This window comes from Lampris incognitus, chromosome 6 (assembly GCF_029633865.1).
Source record: "Lampris incognitus isolate fLamInc1 chromosome 6, fLamInc1.hap2, whole genome shotgun sequence".
NCBI lineage: Eukaryota > Metazoa > Chordata > Actinopteri > Lampriformes > Lampridae > Lampris > Lampris incognitus.
This window is the reverse complement of record NC_079216.1, coordinates 9263390-9288604: the sequence shown is the minus strand read 5'-3', so window position 1 is coordinate 9288604 and position 25215 is coordinate 9263390. Positions and strand designations below refer to the sequence as shown.

General features: G+C 43.0%; 2 protein-coding genes across 2 annotated transcripts; both read right to left on the bottom strand.

Annotated features, from left to right (window-relative positions):
• Positions 1-1261: 1261 nt before the first annotated feature.
• On the bottom strand, positions 1262-10441 carry LOC130114418 (phosphate carrier protein, mitochondrial-like). The gene is made up of 7 exons (XM_056282292.1): positions 10306-10441; positions 9342-9469; positions 9015-9194; positions 8114-8295; positions 5056-5228; positions 3497-3607; positions 1262-1710 (listed from the first exon to the last, which is right to left on the bottom strand). Exons 1-7 carry the CDS (start codon positions 10439-10441, stop codon positions 1550-1552), a joined length of 1071 nt encoding a protein of 356 aa, XP_056138267.1. The 3' UTR covers positions 1262-1549.
• Positions 10442-12755: 2314 nt separating this feature from the next.
• tmpob (thymopoietin b) lies at positions 12756-22961 on the bottom strand. The gene is made up of 6 exons (XM_056282021.1): positions 22728-22961; positions 21990-22104; positions 20337-20504; positions 19427-19536; positions 19214-19320; positions 12756-15980 (listed from the first exon to the last, which is right to left on the bottom strand). The coding sequence occupies exons 1-6, from the start codon at positions 22959-22961 to the stop codon at positions 15593-15595; spliced, it is 1122 nt and encodes a 373-aa protein (XP_056137996.1). The 3' UTR covers positions 12756-15592.
• Between the last annotated feature and the right edge of the window lie 2254 nt (positions 22962-25215).

Sequence of the window (25215 nt, the reverse complement as noted above, 5' to 3'; positions counted from 1 at the left end):
TTTTTATTAAAACACTGATCACCTTCCACAGTCTGGTGTTATATAACATATGAGCGTTTCATTCGTCTTCTCAGTAAATCCCCCAGGTCTGGGGTGTGTGTGTGTGTGTGGGGGGGGGAGTTGGGGGTGGGGGGGGTGCATGGAAGAAAGTGGGGAGGCTTGTTCCCAGTTTCACAGAATGAAAAAGTCTGACCCGTCGCCCGGCACAAGTGGGCCACAGAACCGCAGTGGCTGTAACAGATGAGTAACCGTAGGCTGTGCAGCTGGCTATGTATAGTAAGGTAGTGGTTGTAGCAAGGTGGGGTTTGTTGTTGGTTGTTATATATATATATATATATATATATATATATATATATATATATATATATATATATATATATATATATATATATATATATATATGTTTAATATATGTTATAGATCCCTTTATTGATTTTTTCATGACAAAGGCAAAAATACAATAAATAAACACCAGAATTTACTTCCCCCATCTCACCCACCCGCCCACAAGCCCATTCCTCTACGCCCGGTTCTTAAACTTCAAAAAACTTTTAAAAAAAAGTTTAAAAACATATGGAGAGAAACCCCCCCCCACAAAGTTCAATATAAATATCAAGAAAAAAGAGGCGCAAAAGCACTTATATACAATAAGCAGTAAACACGATGAATGAAATTTGAATAAATGAAAATAAAAAAACAGATTCAAAGGTAAATAAAAATATAGAATATAAAAAAGTGCAGGTAAAAAAAAAGAAAGAAAAAGAAAGAAAAAACACCATAAGGTTATCTCAAGGCTATGACGGCATATTAGGGCCATTGTAGAAATATATATTTTTTTGCCATCTCAGAGAATATCCGAGTATTTTTTCTTGTAAATTTACGACTTTAATCTCAGTTTTTTCTGGGCATATTACCCCCTCCCCCCGCTCTGTAATCTTTTTTACATTTTTTTTTACCTGCAATGGCCCTAATACGCCGTCATACAAGACTGGCATATTTTTGAGAAACAATATAATATAATATGTGTGTGTATATATATATATATATATATATATATATATATATATATATATATATATATATATATATATCGTTTTTTTCTGAAACCATCAATGGTGTTGAGTGCCCGACTAATGAGGAGCGGAATATATAGGTATATAAGACTGTGTGTGTGTGTGTATGTATATAAATATATATATATATATATATATACACAGTCTTATGTTAGAGAGAACTCACCATGTCTCAAAGAAATGATGTGATACCAGAAAGGTTTCCACTTTTTTCCCCAAAACTTTTCTGTCATTCCTTAACTTTCTGCAGGTGCAACAGGCTCATCAGGTCTCTCCTCCCTTGAATAAAGGTGGGGGATTCTGTGGTCTCCAGTTCTGAAGAATGAGACGCCTAGCCGGTAGTGTTGAAAAGGCAAGAGCATTACTTAGTTTGGGGGTACTGAAGAGCCCTCAGGCACCATACCACAAAGTGCTACTACAGGGAAGGGTTTACTTGAAACAGAGGAAACGTGAGGTTCGTTTTAAGGCACATTGTCTCATTCAGTCGGTCCCAGTTTCTTCTTCAGGGACTCTGGCATCTCCGGTGGAGGTGGGCGAGGCAAGCGGAAGTACACTTTGACAGAGTCGTAGATGAACCACTGCAGAGCCGTCAGGGTACCGATCATGATAATACGGGCCACCAGACCCTTCCACACACCTGGGTTGGGACAGAGGACAGGGAATAAAGAGAAGTTACACCGACACAGGTGAGAGTGGGAAATTTTCATTTGTTGGCTCGCACACATATTACAATGAAAAATAAAATTAAAGGACCACTTCACCGATTTTCAACCTTATCTCTCCACCTATCGGATTTTAGGATATAGAGTGAAAAACATCTGCCGTTGTTGCCAATGTTCTGTGTCTCTGGGACACAGTTGCAAAATCTGTCCTTTCAGCACCAGTGTCGTCATTTGACACATCAGTGACATCGTTGGTGACAAGGAAGAACTACAGACAAGTTCAGCTTGAATTTCTAGTCTCCACCTCGTGCTACGTGCTATACCACTCAAAAACAAAACTTCCTTGTTCTCTTCACTTGTATCAAAAAAAAGCTACTTTTTCCAACAGCAAAAATGGCCTCCCAAAACACGAGTGCAGAGGATCTTATGGACCAGGATACATTTCACAATGTTTTGGCCGACTCGGTTATTCAACCATATTTATTCAAGCCAGACTATACCAGTGTTTCTCAACCCAGTCCTCAAGGACCCCCTATCCTGCAGATTTTCTTTGCAACCCTGAATAGATACCTGTTTGTAGTTATTCAACCAATCAGCAATGAATTTTGTCAGATGTTGCACACTTTGCATAATTAAGTGCTGCGAGATGATTGGTCGAGTAATTACAAGCAGGGCTACCTATGCAGGGTTACAATGAAAATCTGCAGGATAGGGGGGTCCTTGAGGACTGGGTTGAGAAACACTGGATTATACGACTGAAGAAACGCAGCGGAGAGAGGCCAAGGCTGCTGCTGCATCAGCCGAGCAAGAGGACATGGCTGATGGCGACCACCCAGAACCTCAGCTGCCGAGAGAAAACAGCGACTGGTGGTGCTGTTGCTCAAATAGCCCTCCGATGCTAACAGAAACTGAATCATTCTGCTGCAATGAATTTCAGCGTGGGGAGTTTTTGTTGGATGCTGTCGCCGATGCCAACCCCGAGACGATGGGGCGACGTTTGTAAAAAGTTGCACCTTCTGTTTTCCTGCTCAATTTTTGCACATTTAGCATCGCCAAAGGTAACGAAATGCAATACAATTTTCAATTGTCACTTTTTTTAACATTTAGAGAGAAAAACAGGTTGTATTAACTCTCAGATGTACATCGCTTTGGATAAAAGCGTCTGCTAAATAAAAAAAAAATAATGCAAAATATTGTAATATCGTCTTCAAGAATAATGATCAGCATTAAAGCAAAATTATAAAATAATATATAAATATAAATGTTAAATGTTGAATATAAATATAAATTTTGAATGCAAATATAAATGTTAGATGTGAATGTTAAATGTTGAAATATAAATGTTAAATCTAAATGTATGAAATATGCTAATTGATCACGCCCCTGATGTGTGACAACAGTTTTTTGCATGGCGAGTGGTCTCTCCATGCAAAAAACTGCATACAGCCAGAAAAGCTGCTGCAGATCTGAGCTGCTCAGGCAGAGCAGTGATGACACAGTTATGCCCCCCTGAGGTGGACTTAAGGACATGTGGTTTAAATCAGGTTACCTTTTCTGCAAAGCAGTGGTTCAAAGATGACATACGTGCACTTCGCCCTTACCCTACCCAGTGTTGGTATTCAAGCTCTATATGTATAAGGGAATATTTGTCCATTTTTCTTCTCTCAAATTCAGCTCAGTCATGGAAAGTGCATTGCATTTATATGTACAAAATGTGCTATATGAATACATTTTAGCTGACTGACTGACTGATGAACTCACCCATAGGTCCAAGTTTCTTCAGGACGCCGACTGCCGTACTGCCCTTCTCCTTGTTGAGCACCGACACCACGGAGTCAGCGGGGTGAGAGACGATGGCACAGAACACACCAGCTGCATGGAGACGAACATTAGCATGCACCGACAATGTCAGGCGGCAACAGTCAATAAGTACAGGCTCTGTTTGTACGGTCCAATAGCGCATTTGTGATGGTGACGCATTTCATGTTCTCTGAACAGTAGGATTGGGGTAGTTGTGTTAGCAGAGGGGTAAAGATGAAGTTTTTTTAAATTTAAAAAACGTAAAAAAATTTTCTCCCCATTGTATCCGGCTAATTATGCCACTCTTCTGAGCTATCCCAGTCGCTGCTCCGCCCCCTCTGCCAATCCGGAGAGGGCTGCAGACTACCACGTGCTTCCTCCTATACACGTGGAGTCACCAGCCACTTCTTTTCACCTGACAGTGAGGAGTTTCACCAGGGGGACGTAGCGCGTGGGAGGATCACACTACGTCAAGTTCCCTCTCATGCCCAAACAGGCACCCTGACCAACCAGAGGAGGCGCTAGTGCAGTGACCAAGACACATACCCACATCCAGCTTCCCACCCACAGACACGGCCAATTGTGTCTGTAGGACGCCTGACCAAGCCGGAGGTAACATGGGGATTCGAACCGGCGATCCCCGTGTTGGTAGGCAATGAAATAGACTGCTACGCCATCCGGACGCCCCGTGGTTTAAGTTTAACAATAATAGTGGTGTGAGTAAAATAAGTGACCGTTCTGTTTTGTATTACACACCACTCACCAAGCATGCCGGGTTTTTAAAAAATGCTGCACACAGAGACAGTTTCCGATATTGTGCATGTATATGTAGAAGTGAAGCGTGTTTCAACAGCGAATGACCGGCACTCCCTTCTCGAACAACCACGGTGCCTTGATGAAGCACTGGGATAAATATTTCTGCATTTCCACTTTCAAACTGTAACCTGACACATAAAATAGTACTCGCATCTCCCACAACAGCATATACAGTGGCTATAACAAGTCTACACAAAAAGCAGGTTTTTGTGATGTAAAAAAAAAAATGAAACCAAGATGAATCATGTCAGAACTTTTCCCCCAGAATTTTGTGAAATTGTAACCTATAAAAATAAAGTGAAAAACAATCAGAAACATTGGGGGGGGGGGGGGGGGGGGACACAAAACTTAAAATAATATTGCGCCAAGCTGATAGACTCTTACCCAAAAAGACTGAGTGCTGTAATAAAATCAAAAGGTGCTTCAACAAAGCATGAGGTTAGGGGTGTGCACACTTATGCTACCGGCTAATTGCAAGGTTTATTTCCCCCCCCCAGAAGGTTTCAGCTTGTTTTTCACTTCAGTTTTATAGGTTGCAACTTCACATTAAAGGTGCAAAAAGTTCTTAAATGATTTAGCTCGGTTTCCTTTTTTTACATCACAAAAACCTGCCATTTTAACAGGGGTGCGTACACTTGTTATCGCCGCTGTAATCCACGGCACGTTTACAGGGACGCACAGCGGCTTTTCTGTGTCGGACTCACCGATGTATCCGGCCACAAAGGTGACCAGCAGCTGCTCGGGCTTGGAGCACTCGCTGCGAGGCTTGGGCACCGCGTGCTTGTACAGCAGCTCAACGGTTCTCTCGAAGCAGGCGAACTTCATCATGGTGTAAGGGATCTGCCTCATCCACAGGGGCACCACACCCTTGTAGAAACTAGGAAGCAGAAGGTGGTTAACGACAAGGCTGTGTCTTGAGTGGAAAACGTAAGAGGTTTGACTGTAGAATAGACTGGCCGCAATGGCACCGTTTTTACAGAAGTGTAGCTGCCTTTCAACTGTTAACTGGGTTTATGTTTTACCACAAGGAAGGAGTCACTGGTGTTCCATGTTGTCCACTACTAACTGACCCCTCCTAAGTCCTGCCCCTTTTCGCTCTGTGCGCCAGTAACAATTGAGTAGGCTTGGTACCTGCCAGAACCTCCGTCAACTTTCCCCTTTCCTCTTATACTTGGATGTGTTATGTGCTAGGCTCGTCTATGTTGGAAAAAAAAATTTTTTTTGGAAGATGGTTAAAAGATGTATCTGGGGGACCTGTAAAGGCAACACTCCATACCCTGTCCATGTGCAATGCGTTGTGTTTATTCCACTCCCAAAACAGAAACAAATGTTGTCCGATATAAAGAGTGGAACAGAATAATAGGAGAAGAGGAAGGCCAAAGAGGAGGTTTATGGATGTGGTGAGGGAGGACATGCAGGTGGCTGGTGTGACAGAGGAAGATGCAGAGGTCAGGAGGAAATGGAGAACGGGGGATCCCCGTGTTGGTAGGCGACGTAATAGACTGCTACGCTACCCGGACACCCCAGAAGTAACTTCTGGTATTATTTATTTGGATATACACCATGTCTAGCATCCCAACAGGGAAAGTTACCATTTAGTGCAGGAGCAATGGTGACCGATAGTCTTGTCATCCCCCGTCTCCTCGCAAAGAATCTGTGACTTCTCCCCTTTTCATTGAGATCGGAATGACTTCGCCTCAATTTCGCGTTGTTTTGTCTCGTTCATAAAAGTTAACATCGTTAATATAGCCTTCCACTGCATACCGTTGACCTTGCTGTTGGCTTCTTGAAGCTATATTGCTTGACGCCCACAAACTACCTAATATACACTGCGGCACCCGGCTAAACAGAACCGGCGTCAGCCGTGTTGCCATGTTTCTTTTTGTCAAGCTTGTCCAACCTAGCAACAAGAACTTAGGGGGGCGGGACTTTGGGCCATTCAATTTGATACCAGCAAACAGAATGTGACTGAACGGTGACGCTAGGCATGCCCCCTAAAGGTGGATCTATGGAGCATGTTCTTTCTCCATCCATCCATTATCTGAACCGCTTATCCTGCTCTCAGGGTCGCGGGGATGCTGAGCCTATCCCAGCAGTCAGTGGGCCGCAGGCAGGGAGATCACAGGGCTCACATACACACACACACACACACACACACACACACACACACACACACACACACACACACACACACACACACACACACACACACACACACCCATTCATACCTAGGGACAACTTAGTACAGCCGATTCACCTGACCTACATGTCTTTGGACTGTGGGAGGAACCCGGAGCCCCTGGAGGAAATCCACGCAGACACGGGGAGAACATGCAAACTCCACTCAGAGGACGACCCGGGACGACCCCCAAGGTTGGACTACCCCGGGACTCGAACCCAGGGCCTTCTTGCTGTGAGGCGACCGCGGTAACCACTGCACCACCATGCCGCCTATGTTCTTTCTCATGCAGCAAAGTTTTAGCCAGAATAAGTATATTGTTTATTTATGTACATACACCGTGAGTTTGATTTGATGCCTTGCAAAATGTCCCAATTAGACCACAATGTAATAAAAAAGGAAAGTGAAAAAACTCATGCACTCATATGTATGAATGTGGACTTGTTTTTAATCCATCCATTATCCAAACCGCTTACTCTGCTCTCAGGGTCGTGGGGATGCTGGAGCCTATCCCAGCAGTCACTGGGCGGCAGGTGGGGAGACACCCTGGACAGGCCGCCAGGCCATCACAGGGCTAAGATACAACTGTTGGCCTAGGTGAATAGTAGCATAGTTAAAGCGTCAGGTGCGTATGTTGAGAAACGTGTGGCAGAAAGAAAGTTTTCAACCGCGCGCATACACACACATAGATCAACAAACACATGATAGAGTTTTGTTTCAAATATTCATTTCGGTTTATGTGTTGATTTGAACCTGGATCCCTGCTCTGTTGTGGTTCAGTTTCCCCCTTTATCTTGACACGTCGGTCATTATTTACCACACATACACACACCCCTGCCATGAAATCATCCCCTTGGATTCCATCATCGGAAAATCGTCAACCAACCTCATAAAACCGCGAGCAGCCGAAGCAAACAACAGCAGAAAAGTCCACGTGGGAGCGCATAGTTACCCCATATTATTTCGGCATAAAGGCTGTTGGTGCAAAACAAGTGAACAAACACGGAGCACAGCAGAGGGACAGTGAATATAGCGTCACTCGAGCTGACGACCACTACACTCGTTACATTGCTGTAAGGGCAATAAAAGCTTCGTATCACCCCCCAAAGCAACGTTAATGCGGTGCAACGTGAATGTGTGAACTCGGCAGCAACAGCACACAAAGGAGAAAATGTTACACTTCATAACGTATTGTATTCCCAACACGAGGTACGGGCTGGGGTCCGGATTGACTTGCCATTCGATCCGGATGCGGACCGAGGTCCGGACTTTGAGAAGCCCTGCTGTACAGCCAAGTCTGTGCAAACCGAATTCCCCTACAGAGACACTAAAGCCGGACACGTTTATCTTGCCACAAAACATGTTACTGTAGCATGCTGATCAAAAAATAAATAAAAACTAAAATTAAACAAAAACAAGCACGTGGTTTCTCTAGTGCTTTTTTCAGCCCACAACATTTAAAACTGCTTTGCTCTTGTGAAGTCCTGTGTGGGATGAATGGATGTGCTTGCAGAGAGGGAACACGCTATCCTCTTGTGTAGCCTCAGTCACTCATTAAGTTTAACGTGTTACCAAATACTCACGCCCAGAGTCCCTCCTCAGCGTACATCTTGGGTGCGCACTCTCTCAGGGTGTTGGCGTACCCGGGCTGGGTCTGGATGCGAACTTTACACGCCTCCATGGGGGCCAACGCAATGTCAGCGAAGAACTCTGCACTGGCCGAGGCCGCCAAGTAGAGGGAGGTCCTCCAGAGGTAGGTGTTCTCCTGGTTGTTCCACCAGGCAGGATGGAAGAGGGAGGGGAGAGATACAAGACAGACAGAGCTATTAGATTAATTCACATTTATTTATTCAAATATCAATCTTGGATGTACATGTATGGAACCAAGAGGGTCCGAGTTAAGAGAGACCTAGAGCAATGTCCCTGAAGATGGTAGAGAGTCATTTTATGGCCCAATTATGTTATTAGAGTCACAATAACTACTACTAGTAGTAATAATAGTAGTCCCATTGATAATAATGATAACAAAAGGTACATAAAAATAAAATGGTAATTAAAAAGATGATAAAATAATATTTCCAGTACAGCGCTCATCTAAACAGAACTACAAAATGCCCTAAAAAACATGAGCAATAAATACGAATCTCAAAAGATTAAAATACCACAGAGTAAAATACATAAACACAAGCAAGACTAGAAAAGTGTGATGTTGAAATCGAGTCGTTGAGCTGTCCAATATCATCAGACTGGTCAATCCAGAGCCCAGAAGCTGCGATGAAGTAAGCTCAGTCACATTTGTCTCTAGACCTGACTGTGGAATTACCAGCTAAGAACACTTTAACATAGATGGATATTTTGCTATGTTGGGGGGTTTTAACCTGCAGCCGTCTGGTTATGGGGTGATCTCTCCAACCACAGGCCACCCAGAGTTCAAGTAAAGGGAAAGAAGGAGCGTACTTTGGTTGACCGTCAAGCAGTACTCACTTCTCCTAGGATGTCACTGTACAGGGTCTTGAACACCTCGTAGAAGCCAAACTTGCAGAGGCCCTGCATAGAGTAACCGATGAAGGTGGGAGCCCAGCCCTTTGCAAGCCCGCGGACACCATCCTCTTTCACGGTGACAGAGAATCCATTGAAGATGCTCTTGTACTTGCCAGGGTCCACCTTAAAGATGAAGACAGCACAAGTAGTGAATGTCTGCTGAGGACATTCAGGCCAGAAATGACAGGATTAAGAGAGGCTGTATTTATTTAAAAGTGCCCTATACTGGTTTATTCCACAGTATGTACACAGCAAAGTTGTAATACACACCTGCAGACGGCACTTGACCAGGTCAAGAGGCACAACGGCTGTGTGTGTGATTCCGCAGCTAAGGATGCCCCCGAAGCCGCATAAGGCGTAATATTTTGTCGAGCCAAACCCACAGCTCACTTCAGCATCTGCAGCAAAGAATGAAACACAATCACACCACGTCATCAGCGATACCAGAGTTCACCAAGCGATGACACAATATACGTAATTCAAGTACAACAACATTGTCTTTTTGCTGGGTTTCATATTCATTTCCTTTTTTTTTTTTGTAATTTGAACTTTGACATAGGTGGGCATAACCCTTCCCCATTGGAAGCACGTGATTAAAACGGCAGCACTCCAAAAAAATGCAGTAAAACATGGTTATGCTACAAACTCTGAGTTGAAAACAACTTAGAGGAGAGATTTACTGTAAAGGACTAAAGGTTACACACTCGGGAAGATAAGTGACTCATGATCTAAAACAGCATGAAACAAGTTTACTATTTGCTCCCGTGTTTCAGGGAAGATTTTGCTAGGCCTTTCTTTCACTCCCTCAAACGAAGAATAAATGGTTAATTCCCTCACACTGTCAATGACTGCAATTCTTCACTAATGATGGTAGCAGTACATTTACAAATCAGTAGCTTTTACATCAAAGTACAAACAAAATGAGATATCCGTGCGGTGTCACCATAGGTGAGGTCGCCAACCTGCATCCTGTACATTACCGAGTTGGGGTGGGTGGGGGCATAACAGTTCAGTCCCACTGGAGTTACAGAAAATGAAGCACCTCAAAAGGCAAAGTCAGCTATTTCCATGTGATGGAAACACACTGGGATGTCTGTCACATTTACCCTCACACATCCGTCCCCACAAAACACTTGAATTACCGGACAGACCAAGTTGACTACTGAACAGTCACAAAGTAATTTTGGAAGACTTACAAAACGAAAGCCCCCCCCCCCCCCCCATCATTACTCACCAGCCACCGCAGCAGCTGCCAGTCTGCGTTTGGGAGGGGCCCGGCTCTGCGGGGGCTCCCGGACCTTCCGCAGTGTGAACAGCGGCCTGTTGAAAGGGTTTGTCCAGGCAAGCTGCGTCAGCGTACTTGGGTACATTATTTTTAGTGGTGGCTACAGGAAATCAGGGACAAGTCAATTAAAATGTATCTACGCAGCATATTTCATACCCTAATGCAACGCACTTCACAACAAGCGAAAAGAGCAAAGATGAAATGAGGTGACGCCAAATGAAAATAACAGACTGAACAAACAAAGACAATGAAGAAGTCCAACATTTATGAAACAGAATGAACAAATATATATCGAAGAAGAATAAAACATTGGTCAGAATGAATTGATCACATCACAACAGACAGAACTCGTCAACAGCCCATTAGGAGCTAATTACTGAAGGCAGGGGGGCGACACTTGGTGAAAGCTCCCCTGAAATGAGGGTTTTAAACACTTGAAAGTTGCTGTGAAACTGGCTCGTCTCCATCTCGATGGGAGGGTGGTGCAGAGTCTAACAACCTCGGAGTTACGTGTATTTTCTGGTGAAGCACTCCCGACAGCTGGACATGTGTTGAGCATCTTCGTCTTCTCATCTTCTTGTGAGTTTAACTGTTGATAAACCGGGTTTGCTCACTGCTGCTGCTGCTGGCTGGCTGGCTGGCTGCTGCTGCTGGTTGGCTGGCTGGCTGGCTGCTGCTGGCTGGCTGGCTGGCTGGCTGGCTGGCTGCTGCTGGCTGGCTGCTGCTGCTGCTGGTTGGCTGGCTGGCTGGCTGGCTGCTGCTGGCTGGCTGGCTGCTGGCCGCTGGCTGGCTGGCTGCTGCTGCTGCTTGGCTGGCTGGCTGCTGGCTGGCTGGCTGGCTGGCTGCTGCTGCTGGTTGGTTGGCTGGCTGGCTGCTGCTGGCTGGCTGGCTGGCTGGCTGCTGCTGCTGGCTGGCTGGCTGGCTGCTGCTGCTGGCTGCTGCTGGCTGGCTGGCTGGCTGGCTGGCTGCTGCTGCTGGCTGCTGCTGGCTGGCTGGCTGGCTGGCTGGCTGGCTGCCTCTGCTGCTGCTGCTGCTGCTTCACCCACGCCGGCCTGTGGCACCATTATGCAGCATCCTTACCGGCTAGCTCGTACGCCCAAACGCCCCCCTCCTCCCTCCCCTCATATAAACCACACAAGTCCCCATTCAGGATGCGGCTCGGCTGCGTTTCTAACGCTATCTAGCTGGAGTTAAAAGTAGCTGTTTATGAATTCATAATAACCGTGTCTTACTATAACCCCGCTGTACTTACCGCTCCAGACTCCGCCGGGGGGGGGACGAGCGGCTGCCGGCCCGGGGTTCCGCCGGCGGCCAACGTCAGGAGGAAGACGCTCTCTGTAGACATTCTCTCGGACACCACGTGAGCGGCCGATTCGTAATCTCAGCGAGCGACGCGCAGCGATTTAAAGCTCGTCACCCGCAGCAACAAAAGGTCGATTTTCGCTCCTTAGCGACAGTAAACGACAGTTCTGTTGCCTAAATTTAAGAGTAGGAACTGGTTAAATTTAGAGTTAAGCGTTAGACATTGGTCCAGGTTGGTAGTGGTTTAGGGGTTACGGTTTAGGTCTTTCACGTGGTTTCCAGAAGAATGTATAGTTCTCCAGGGGAGGCTTGATTTCAATCTCGGCACGTCCCAAACCACCTTCCTGCGTGGTTGTAATCACATGAGAACAGGTGGAACACCGCCCTGCAGGAGTAGCGTGGAGCAGAGAGAAACGCACCACATTCATGACACGAACCGGTCTCTCACCGTCTTGTCAGTGATTTATTTTACACCTTCAGAATAAAATATTTCATAAAAACACAAGAGAAGTCAACTTTCAGATAGTATATATATATTGTCCATGATGTATAGCACACCAGCTCATATCACTCAAGATTATTAGAATAATGGATAAATGTTGTTTTTACAAAGATGAAGAGCAATTCGTTTATTCTATGGCTCTTTTGGAGAGAAATGGAAGATTATGTTACTCAACATATCTCAAAAATATAATCGATATTGAAGCTAAACTATTTAATGGTTTTTAAAAATAGGAATCATAAAATATAATTTATTGTTGTTTTTAGTATCAGGTACATTTCATATCAAAATTCTGAACTCTTTTGATGGTTTGCATTGAATTTTGAGAGCCACATTGACTCCCTTATAGCTTATTAATAAAGAAATGCCCAAATGTGGTTGCTTATTTTAATGTCTTATTTATCTATTTTTAAAATTCTTTTCTATGCAAGAAGTATATGTTTATTTAACATTTCCCAAATGTTATGAATGTTATGAATGTGACAAAGTTATATATTTTTTTAGAAAAAGAGAAAAAAAATGGCCCCATGCAAATTCTCCCTCTCAGAATGTACAGATATCTCTGACACTTGTGTATTTGTAAGAGAAACTTTAATTCACATCTTTAGAGAAAAGAGTTAAATCATTTTGGGAAAAGTTGAGTAGCTGCCAAGCTACTGTGAAATATCGGCTTGTGCCTTTATATGTTACCACATAACACCAACACACCGATTCATTGGTTCATTGCTCAATTTCCAACAATCAACAAAACAAAAAGAAAAGAAAAAGAAATCCTTAAATATGTGCTGAGGTCTGATGCCTTTTAATAGACCAAAACATCTGATACAATCTTCTTTTTTTTGATGGCAAAAAAAAATTTGATTTTTTTTCACATTTTGATGAAACTTCCGCCGCATAGCTCTTGCATTTTAGTTTAAATGTATCCTGAATTACATTTGTTTCAATCTTTTTTGTCCTTTTTATTTTTCCCCCCTTTTTTCTTAGTTTTCTGCTCTATGTGTTGTTTCTCTAGGATTAATGATTTAGAAATACTGTCGAGGAGCAAGTCCCTGATTTGTAATGCTATGCTGCAATTTTTTAAATTAAAAAAACTGAATAAAATCATTATAAGAAATTAAAGGATCAAAACATTATTGACTGCGAAGGCGGACAAGGAGAACATTTCCTGCTTTCTCCATAATCTTTGATCAGTTTGTGTGAATTCTGGTCTGGATATTATACATTTAGATACGCCACAGAGTATCTCCCATCTGACGTCCTTTACAATTCTTCTGTTTTAATCTTTGTTATTCAGCTGTCGTCGTTATCAATCAGTGCTACAATAAGATACAATTTCACAAAAAAAGGTGGGAAATAACGAAGTTTATTTTAGAATACCATCTACATTATCATAAATAAGAGATTCAAAATCCTTACCCACATAATCCCTACTTTATCTGTCCATGGTCGGAGAGCTGCCTGATGCAAGACCAAATCACTTGTAAACTGGGTCCAGATTAAGATAAAGTATCACTTTCAGGGTTCAATTATTACCTTTGCATATTATGTGAAAATATGCTATAAAAAGTTAAATAGACCACGTTAGAAAAATATCAAAATAGAAACAAAGACACCTGTGAACAATTCAACAAAGGCTCCTCAGACTGCGCTCACTGCATCCAAGAGCTTTCAGTGGGTGAGCGACCCTGTATACATTAGCCAAGAGTTTCTTGATTTTGTTAATTTACTCAGGCAGAAGTAGTCAACGGTCAGGGAAGAAGATCAACGGAGCAGTTATTCAAACAAGATTAACTTCCTCCGTGGATCTTTTTTGGGACCAGCGGCGTATGGATGCATGCTGTCAGCGAGGAGGACTATGTGGGCGCACCGTTACAGCCAGTCCTGCAGATGGGACTGAAGGATCAGAAATCTTTTTTGGGGGGGGAGGGGGGAAGCACAACAGAGCACTAAGAACCAAAGCATGTAAACTCTGTAAACTCACACAGGCACACTGGTAGGGCTGCACAAATAATCAGGTATAGCTGCAGTTGCAATTTCAACTTTTATTTATTACATATTGGCATATCTGAATTCTTCAGACATTTCATTGAAAACGTCTGCTGTTATCTTATACATGTTGCCAAATCTAAGTAAAAAAAAAGCTGTAATTCAGGTAACAATCTGAACATCCAGCAAAATAAGTGGAATTGTTATTTCTGCCATAAATGTGCAGCCCTACACGCAAGGATTCAGTTAATTTGATCCAAGTCTGCTGTCATAATTTTGTTAAATCCTGCAGGCAGGTCTTATACTGAGCACAGCAATGATTAGGGGGGGGGGGGAATTCTACCTCAGCTTCAGATAAGACTGATTTTCATCATACAGTGATGTGACCTGAATACACATCTCCCAAGCACAGATCATATTAAATTTAGAGAAGACTTGACCTGAGCACCATAAAAATGACATTCTACCTAGCTCTACGACTACAGTGTCAGTTTATAAACGCATAGAAATACAAGTAGACTTTCATTGTTAGTATCATTGCGTTGTGCTTTAAAACGGAAGGGTATTAAGTGCTGACAGTGTCCAGGCACTTCACCGTCAGAAAACACCTGGCACAGAGCATCGGAAACTACGTCCTTTTAAAATTACAACCATGCACTGATAACTGGCCTTGCCATTCTGCGCTGATTTCTACATATACGGGTAAAACACAAAGACACAAACATTTCACACAGATTAAAACAGACTTAAAAACGAGTCTCTTCAGAGGAAAACAGTGTTGTCCATGATCTGCTGTCAGAAGTGAAATAGACCTCCCTCTCGCTGGGGAGGGAAGCTGCAGGGGCGAGAGAGCGTGTCTATCACTCCCAGTTAAAACTGTGTCCTTGAGGGGTGTCCGGGTACCGTGGCGGTCTATTCCATTGCCTACTAAGATGGGGATTGCCTGTTCGAATCCCCGTTACCTCCGGCTTGGTTGAGTGTCCCTACAGACACAACTGGTCGTGTCTGTGGGTGGGAAGCTGGATGTGGATATGTGTCCTGGTCGCTGCACTAGCGCCCCCTCTGGTCGGTCAGGGTGCCTGTTCAGGGGGAGCGGGAACTGGGGGAATAGCATTATCCTCCCACATGCTACATCCTCCTGGCAAAACTCCTCACTCTCAGGTGAAAAGAAGCGGCTGGCGACTCCACATGTATTGGAGAAGACATGTGGTAGTCTGCAGCCCTCCCCAGCTCAGCAGAGGGGGTGGAGCAGCGACCGGGACGGCTCAGAAAAGTGGGTTAATTGCCCAAATACAGTTGGGGAGGAAAAAAAAAAAAACTGTTTCCTTAATACGACCATGTATAAAAAGGGGAGGTGATCCGAGTTTGCTGCTTGGGTTGTGGTGAGTCGTGGTGAATGGCAGGGTGTGGCATGAGCCAAGTGTGACATACAGCCAGGGGGGGGCCTTACTTTCCACTGCTACCTTCAGCACTGCTTCCTCCTCCGATGCCCAGGTAAGTGACCGTGCTGTCCACCAAACTCTGGAGGGGGACGACCGCGCTGTCCAGGAGGCCCTTAAGGGCGCTGATCCGTTCAGCATCCAGGTTGTGGTAGACGTAGTAGAAAGAAGCTACCACGGCGATGAGGAGCAGCAGCCTGAGTAGCAGGGACATGAGCCCACGTCGGGCTGGGGGCTTGGTTGAAGAAGCCATGTTGCTGACTCGGGAGACGGACTCTGAGTAGAAGCGGGTCTCAGTGCGTACACTGCGCTGCACACGGGACTCGTCCAGCCAGTACTCACTGGGCTGCAACGGCCGACCAGCTGCCCCTCTAATCGGTCGCCTGCAGGTGGCACTGATGGGAGAAGAACGTTTGAAACTGAAACCAGAAAAAAAAAATCTTCCAACAACTTCTATTTTACACTAGAACGACCGCGATTTCCCTCCTACCTAAAACGACCACGGGCGATCAAATTGACGGCCGGTTTTTAAACTCTATATTCTTGAAGATAAATACCCAATTGAGATATTAACGCATGTTAGCACGTCTGTTAGGAGACAACTGACATCAAAATTAACATTTTAACATCTGTAATACTATTTTTAAACTTCAGAGAGATATGGTTGAACGTCATTCATTCATTCATTCTCCAAACCGCTTATCCTTACTCAGGGTCGCGGGGATGCTGGAGCCTATCCCAGCAGTCATTGGGCGGCAGGTGGGGAGACACCCTGGACAGGCCGCCAGGCCAGATGGCCTGACGGCCTGTCCACACATGTGATGGCCTGTCACAGCCTGTGATGGTCGAACTTGAATAGCAAAATTGAAAAAGTGAAAATATTACCTGAAAAACAAAATGGAAAAACCAAAATCAATATTTTAAAGACTTTAATACTATTTTTCAAACAATTTAAAATCGCCGGTGTCGAACGCCTGTAAATACTGCAACGCCTCGGTGGTAAGTCATGGTGTGTCTGAAACGGGGGCTGTACCCAGACATGTTGGAATTTCTTTTTGTAATTTGTGATATTGGGCTATACAAATAAAATTGACTTGACTTGGAAATAATACCTGAAAAACAAAACGGAAAACACATATTGCTAATCTAACAAATGTAACAAGGCCTATAAAACGTGAAATGTAAAACAAACAAAGAAACAAACAAAGTGAATGTTGCGAAGGAAATGACATGAAAAACACACGTGACACGATGCGCACGATGACGCACAAATTACACGCGGTCATTTTAACTGTTCATGGTCATTTTAGGTAGATCTTATCGTAACCTTTTTTGTGTGCAACTGATCTAAAACTCATTTTAATGCAAATATATGCAGTTTTAGGAGCATTTAGGGAGCGGCGGGTCTGTATCTTTTTTTTCCCTCTCACAAAATTATTAAACTTTGAAAATCCAGAATGGTCAACATGACCGCCATGGTCATAGTTCTTAAGTTCCGGTCGTTGTTCGGGACTGTTTAAATTGTTTTTTTATGTTTGTTTTTTGCATTTCACGTTTTATAGGCCTTGTTACGTTTGTTAGATTATCAATAGGTGTTTTCCTTTTTATTTTTCAGGTAATATTTTCACTTTTTCAATTTTGCTATTCAAGTTCAACCATGTCTCTCTGAAGTTTAAATTGTTTAAAAATGGTAAAATGTTAATTTTGGTGTCAGTCGTCTCCTAACAGACATACTAACATATGCAATGCATCAATATCTCAATTGGGTATTTATCTTGACAGAATATAGAGTTTAAAAACTGGCAGTCATTTTGACCACCCATGGTTGTTTTAGGTAGATCTGATCATAACTTCTTTTTTTGTTTGCGATTGAGCTAAAACTCATTTTAATACAAATATATGCAATTTTACGAGCATTCAGGGAGCGGTAGGTCTGTATCTTTTTTTCGCAAAGCTATTAAACTTTGAAAATCCAAAATGGTCATAATGACCGTCCTGGTCGTTCTAGTGTTAAACAGAACTTCCTGATATCCCAAAGCACTATTGTGTCAATGTCTTAATGCATGCTCAATAATCCAGGTAAGAAAATCAAATAAGGTTGAATCAGTTCACCTGGATACAATGTAAATACCGTACTGACTTCAAGATCCTGCTTCTCACCTTTAAGGCCCTTAACAACCTAAATCCTTCCCATCTTTCCAAACTCCTTCATATCCACACGCCCTCCCGCACTCTCAGATCCTCTTCTGCTCTCCAACTCACTGCACCATCGGCCCGATTGACTACCACGGGGACTAGAGCCTTCAGTCATTGTGCCCCCCGCCTATGGAACTCTCTCCCACAGGACATTCGCAACATTGACTCTCTTTCAACCTTCAAATCCCATCTCAAAACGTACCTTTTCAAACTGGCATATTCAGTCTGATACACGCTTCATTGAGTTTTGTGCAGATGATGATTTTATACTTATTTGTAGTATTAACTTTTTATTGTTTATGCTGTCTTGATACAGCACTGCTTATTTTTTACTGTGTTCTGTAAGGTGTCCTTGAGTGCTCTGAAAGGCGCCCACAAATAAAATGTATTATTATTAACATTTATTGAGATGCGTTTCATCACTCAACTAAGGGACATCTTCAGTCTAAGCTGACTGCAGGTATCCCCATCCTTTATAAACAACACAGGCAAGGTAAGGCCAGGACTCCACAGTCTACACCCATCTACAGGCCAGTGGCCACTCTTTCATGGATGAGGATGAGCACATCCTTGATAGTGAGGAACCATGGTTTGAACGGGGAGTCAAAGAGGCCATCTATGTTAAGAGGGGACAACCACCCCTGAACCAGGGATATAAGAGTACATCTGTCGACATCTTACAATGCTGTGATTGCAACTATTCCCCAAACATAACAATACATAAGAAAATAGTTTTCTTATGTATTATGTTTTTATTTCTGTATTAATTGTTGTTTGTTTGCCTGCCCAGGGACTGCAAATGCAAATTAGCTGCCGGCTAACTCTGGTGCAATTGTAAAATTGTGAGTTGTCCCTGTCAAATAAACAATAAACTAAACTAAACCCTCTGTGAATAGTACACATGGTCATCAAAGCTCTAGTCAATGGGCACACCCATCTTCAATCATGAAACTGATCGTTGGTTTCGGTCGTTATACATCTGTCGCCATCTTACAATGCTGTGATTGCAACAATCCCTAATCCTCGGTGAACAGTACACATGATCAATGGTCACACCCATATTTGCATATGAAACTGGCCGTTAGTTTCGGTCGTTAGGTACTGTATTGTACTGTGTTGTTTATAAGGGGTGGGGATACCTGCAGTCACTTTAGACTGAAGATATCACCTATTGCGTCTTCACACTGGTCAAAAAACCTGCTAACATCCGGCTTTGGTCAATGTAACATTCACCACCAAAGGCGGATGTTAGCGGGGTTTTTTGGCCAGCGTGAAACGGCATTTCGTTGAGTGATGAAACCTATCTGTCAATAAACGTTGTATCCAGATGAACTGATTCAACCTTCTTTGCCTATTGTGTCAAAGAGCGTGAATATAAAAGTTGTAGACAACACAACTAAAATCCCTCCCCCCAACAACATATATTTGTTACCTGATGCCTGCTGGTGTGCTAATTTCATTGGCAAGAATATCTTCAACAACACTCTCACCAGTCTTCTTGGGGGTCTGGTCACCACTAGCCAAGTTCTCTTCCACTGCCTGTCAAAATAATGACACGGAAAACAATCATATCAATACGAATGTTTCCTACACAAGCTTTCATACAGAGCAGCTACACACGGCTTGGTTTTTGACAGTGTCTTACTTTGGCTTGTCGTCTGCTGCTGGTCCTGACAGTGACAGGCGTTTTCCCTCGGCTTCGCACGGGTTTCTCTACAACAGGAATTGGTTCTGGCTCTGGGGCAGCTATCTCCTCTGACACAGAATCAGAATACATTTTATTAGCCAACTAACTCTGAACATACAAGAGTTAAGAGGAAATAATCAAATGGGTTGAATCAAAACGTTACATATGAAATAATACAAGAGGAGCATATAAGACAAGTAAAATTTTAAAATGGAAAAATATGAAAATGTGTGTCTATTCAAAACAAATCAATTCAATTTTATTTGTATAGCCCAATATCACAAATTTGCCTCAGTGGGCTTAACAGCGACACAACATCCTGTCCTTAGACCCTCTCATCGGATAAGGAACAACTCCCTAAAAAAAAACCTTTAACAGGGAGAAAAAATAGGAAGAAACCTCAGGGAGAGCAACAGAGGAGGGATCTCTCTCGCTCCCAAGACGGACAGCGTGCAATGGATGTTGTGTTCACGCAATTTACAAATTGTCTAATTAGTCTATTCTATACAATATAAATAGACTAATTGCCTAATTGATTGCACTGATGCCAGACTTGAGTTACAAGAAATGACACCAAAACTAAAGCATAGGTGGGAACAACACCCTGGCAGCTGCCAAGGGCTGTCACTTAAATCTAAAAAAACAAAATTCAAATGCAGTGGCCATAAATCACCCTCAAATACATTGTTATGTAGTGCGTTGGTTTTCTAACTATCAGAAGCCCAGGGACAGGTCAGAGAACGATTACAAGATCCCCAAATTATTCTGAAGAATTTTAAATCCGAAAGGTATGGGAAATGTTACGTATTGCCAAACCATTATTTGCATCTGGATGAGTGATGATCAGTAATTTGTGTTGAGAGCTCACCATCCTCCTTATCACTGTACTGGTCAGATTGTGTGTTGCCATTCTGGTTGCTGTCAGCCTCAGGCACAGCTGTGATTTCTGTGGCTTTTTCAGGTACACTGGGAGCTTCAGCTGGTGGCTGGTCCAAAATCTTCTCCAACTTTTTCTCGTACAACTTACGGGTGGTGGCTGAATGGAAGAGAGATGGGGGTGAGAGATGAAGAGTGAATTTTTTGGATCTTTTTTTCTTCTTCACATTTTATTTCAAAATCTGTGCTCGTTGAGCGGCAAGAGAATGCAACACGAGAATTAAGATGAATTTGTAACGTTATCAGTTGACACCAATACATATACAAAACTGATAGATTTAAACACATGATATACAGATGCAGGAAAAAAAACTTTTAATACATAGCAGTACAAGCCTGTTTCGTGCGTTGCGCAGCAGCTGATGAGTGCGCAACGCACAAAACAGGCTTGTACTGCTATGTATTAAAAGTTTTTTCCTGCATCTGTATTGATATTCCGCTCCTCATTAGTTGAGCACTTCTATCAACCCCACTGATTGTTTCGGGGGAAAAAAAACGCTATATATATAGGTGTGTGTATGTGACTGTATTGTTCATGATAATGTGTGGAGTGTCTGTTGTTGTCCATGTATGTATTGTGTTGCAGTGTAATGTGTACCAAAAACCAATTCCACTGGCCTATATATATATATATATATATATATATATATATATATATATACACACATACACACACACACACACACTATATATATCAACACAGATACAGGAAAAAAGGTTTTAATACATTGCAGTACAGGCCTGTTTCGTGCGTCTTGCACTCATCAGCTGCTAAAATGGTTAAACAAAGAATCATACAGTTGACGTTGCCCAGCTTCACGCCCCTAATTTCGGTTGGACAGCAACCAATCAGATGAGGAAACATTTAAACCATTCTTTTTTTGGGTGTTAATTTTAACGCCCCAAAAAAGAATAGTTTAAATGTATCCTCATCTGATTGGTCGCTGTCCAACCGAAATTAGGGGCGTGAAGCTGGGCAACGTAAACTGCATGATTCTTTGTTTAACCACTTTAGCAGCTGATGAGTATGTGTGTGTTATGGGCAAAATATGCAAGAAAATGTATATGTTGGTTGCTATTTGAGAGTTTCTATTTGATTTTGTAGCGATAGAATTTTTTGGATCTTAAAATAGAAAATGATTTCTGTATGGATCTTTTACTCCAACAGTTCATTCACAAGTTTTATTAATTCAAATAACCTTTAGATGATAAAATCAAAATAATCTAAAGCAAATTTTAAATGCCTATCAATTCACAAACACCTAAAACTACTACAACTCGCACTCTTCGTTTCAGCAGTTTTTAAATTAGCTACCACCGATTATCTCATTATACTAAAATGACAAGTGTTGACATTTAATCATGGACTATATTATTACGTTGTGGTAATAATTATTATCATTACCCCCCCCCCACACACAATTTACATTACACAAAATTTCCCAAATTTGTTGTTGTTGTCATTATTTGTGGCCTGCGCATTTCAATGCCAGCAATGTCTGCCACCATCGCATTGTTCTGCATTTGATAAATAAAAAACTTGAAATTATTAATGACTGAATAAGCTCCTTTCGGAGGAACCTACCCACAATGGGTCCAGCATCTACACCATGTTTTGCCAGCTGTTCTTTCAAGTCTTCATCAGTGAGATCTGTTACTTCCACTTCTGTAGGAGGCTTGTCTGTCTTTCTGGTGGCTTTCTGCAGAAGGACAATGCGGGTCAATGTGGAGCTCTTTAAGTCACGATGAAACACGTTGAACTCAATCTTTAGACACATGAATCACCTACATGAACAGTAAACGCTGAAACTGCATCCGCTCACAAAGCAACTGCACATCTTATATATTAATCCCCATTTATTACATCCTACCACTATACCAGTGTTTCTCAACCCTTGCCTCAAGGAACCCCTATCCTGCAGATTTTCATTGTAACCCTGCATAGGTAGCCCCGCTTGTACTTACTCGACCAATCACCTCGCAGCACTTAATTATGCAAGGTGTGCAACATCTGACAAAATTAATTGCTGATTGGTTGAATAACTACAAACAGGTACCTATTCAGGGTTGCAAAGAAAATCTGCAGGATAGGGGGTCCTTGAGGACTGGGTTGAGAAACACTGCACTATACAACACAGTGCCCGTTGACCAGAACACCATCAGTTGTTGGGGTTTTTTTTTTTACACTTATAATAACACTGTTTGATTTTTCTATTGCCACAGCTATCAACAAATCTAGGATTATTCGTTATTTGGCTGTTTCTTATTCTTAAGATTACAGTTATTTCGCCGATTGTCTTCAAGTACATCTAACGTGACATACCCTCCCGGAACGACTTCTGCTGGAGACAAGGGGGGCGGGCATGTCGTCGTCGCTGGAGAAGGTGTCTGGAGGCGGACTCCTCTTGCTGTTCAGGACGGTCAAGTTCTTCAGGTACAACTGGACGTAGACCTCCTTCTTGTGCTCTCCGCTGGGAAGCGTCACATTGTTGGCCGTGAGCTCATTTTTCAGCTTATCTTTCGTGAGTACCGACGGATCTTCGAGGAATTCTGCCATTCTTTGTTTGTTTTGTTGTTTAACAGGCTTTTTTTTTTTTAAAAAAATTCTTCTTCTCGCCGCTTCCAAACCGACAACAAGCAGACGTGACCGTACGGCGCTGTTGTCAAACGGGGCTGGCGCCTAGTCGCTGGAAATGTAGCTTACGCTTTTAGCGAATGTTGCGCAAAATAAACCCCCCCGGTTTCGCCCGTTAGCCACGAATCCGGATTTTTTTTCCCTCGGGTATTTCTTACTAAGTAAAAGCGTCTATACGCGGGCAAATAAAAACAACGCGCAACCCATAAAAACGAACTAAAACCTGGCAAATGACTGAACTAGCTTAGCTTCCGATCACAGTCCGCTTGCCACCGTCCGTTCGCGGTCGCGTCGCTACCGATCAACATTCTCAAACGCTATTGGCTGAAGGCCCCAGTGAGCCCGACTCTAATTGGTTGGCCGCGGAACGGAATGGTTGCCATCAACCGCCACAAAGAAACCACAGACCTGATCGGACGCGGAGCTTTTTAAAAAAAAAAACAACTTTGTATACATTTAACGCGAGAAATCAAGGAGCATTGTTGGCTTAATAGAAACATATTAAACTGAATTATCAATGAGAATTGATCAAGCGAGAAAACCTCAGCGCATATTAATTAAACCTTGCATGTATCTTTACAGCCTTTTGGTTTTTTTTTTGCACGCTTATTACTCCAGACACTTCACCTAATTATTGTACCCCCCCCCATGGTGTTATTAATGGATATGGTCATACAATCCTGACCCCCCCCCCCTCCAGACAAGGTCGGAAAGGGGTTCAAGTCCTAATACAGGATAAGGAACGCTGGACTATTGAGATGAATTTTGCTTCTGCAGCAGAAGAGGGCAGCAGCAACCGCTCTATGCAAAGTTGAAAAAAAAGGAAAGCACAGGTAGACCTGCTGAAGGCTGAGCTTTATGCGTTCTGACAGCTGGAAAGAAGCTGAACATGGACAAACTGGTACAAATTTCTTGAAAACCGTCAATTGTTTCCCATTTGAACCCCGGTTACAAACAGGCATAGCAAAGCAGCAAAATCTCTCTCTCTCTCTCTCTCTCTCTCTCTCTCTCACACACACACACACACACACACACACGAGCGGAGAGCGAGAGAGAGAAATGGCAGTTTCTGACCACTGTTGGTCTGTCTTTGGTCTCTGAGCATGCCAGCCTTTAACTCTGTGGTAAAGGGCCCTATGTTGCCTTGGGGACAGTGGTTTGAGGTGGCAGTGTGGCCCCACCCACCTGTCCTTCAGACCTGCCTCTCCGGAGCTCTCTGCAATTCTGTTGCAGAAACCATGCAATTGATCCCCAAACCACACTTAATACAGCACTTGAGGTATAGTTCAGGTTTTCCACAGTGGATTTGCCAGTGGAGTGCAAGCGTAAAAATGTAGAGCCCCTGAGAAACACTTCTTAAGCTTTCTTTGTATGTAATTTATACAGAAAATAAGGTGCGGGCCAAGAATCATACAAAGTGCCTCTTTAAGCATAACAGTCATGCCCTCTGAAAAATGATCAAAGTGCACTTTTTAATCGTCAACATTTATGTTTTCAGAATGAGTTCATTTAAAATGGAAGTGACACACAGTTGTAGGCCCACCAGGCGGTGTACCGCGCAACATTTTGATAGATGTTTTGGAAATTAAGATGAAACCGGACGGCAAAGAGGGAAGAAACTTGTGAAATTAAACTTTGACACATAAAGCGATAGTAAATTGCGTGTGTGCAGCTACCTCTTAAAAGTTCAGCCAAGAAGGGAAAATTCTTATCTAACGAAGGCTGGAACAGAGGGCACAAAGGTCTGCAATGAACACTGAAACATCCAAGTTCTAAAAATGGATTTTTTCTCGTAGAAAAATGTTATACACCGACTCCCTGGTCCAGTTTATTTTGGACATAAAGCATTTCTGAATCCCAATTGAGCCAACCACAGGAGCAACTTAGGAAAAGTAAACCTTTACCACCCAGAGATTGTCTGATCCAATTCCACTGACACAACAAAAGAAATACTTGTGAAATTAATCAAAGTTATGAAACTTCAACACACTGTTTGATCCCCAGGTGAGCCTGTCACCTTGTTCGCCTACATGTATTCATATATGTTATTTTCAAAAGCTTATCCTTTCACCCATAAGTGCACATTTACACACTTTGCATTCATGAGGCCTCTTGCATGACCCTTTTTGAGCTGCATCAGTAAAATGAAACTGACTATTGAATGCATTGTGCAGTT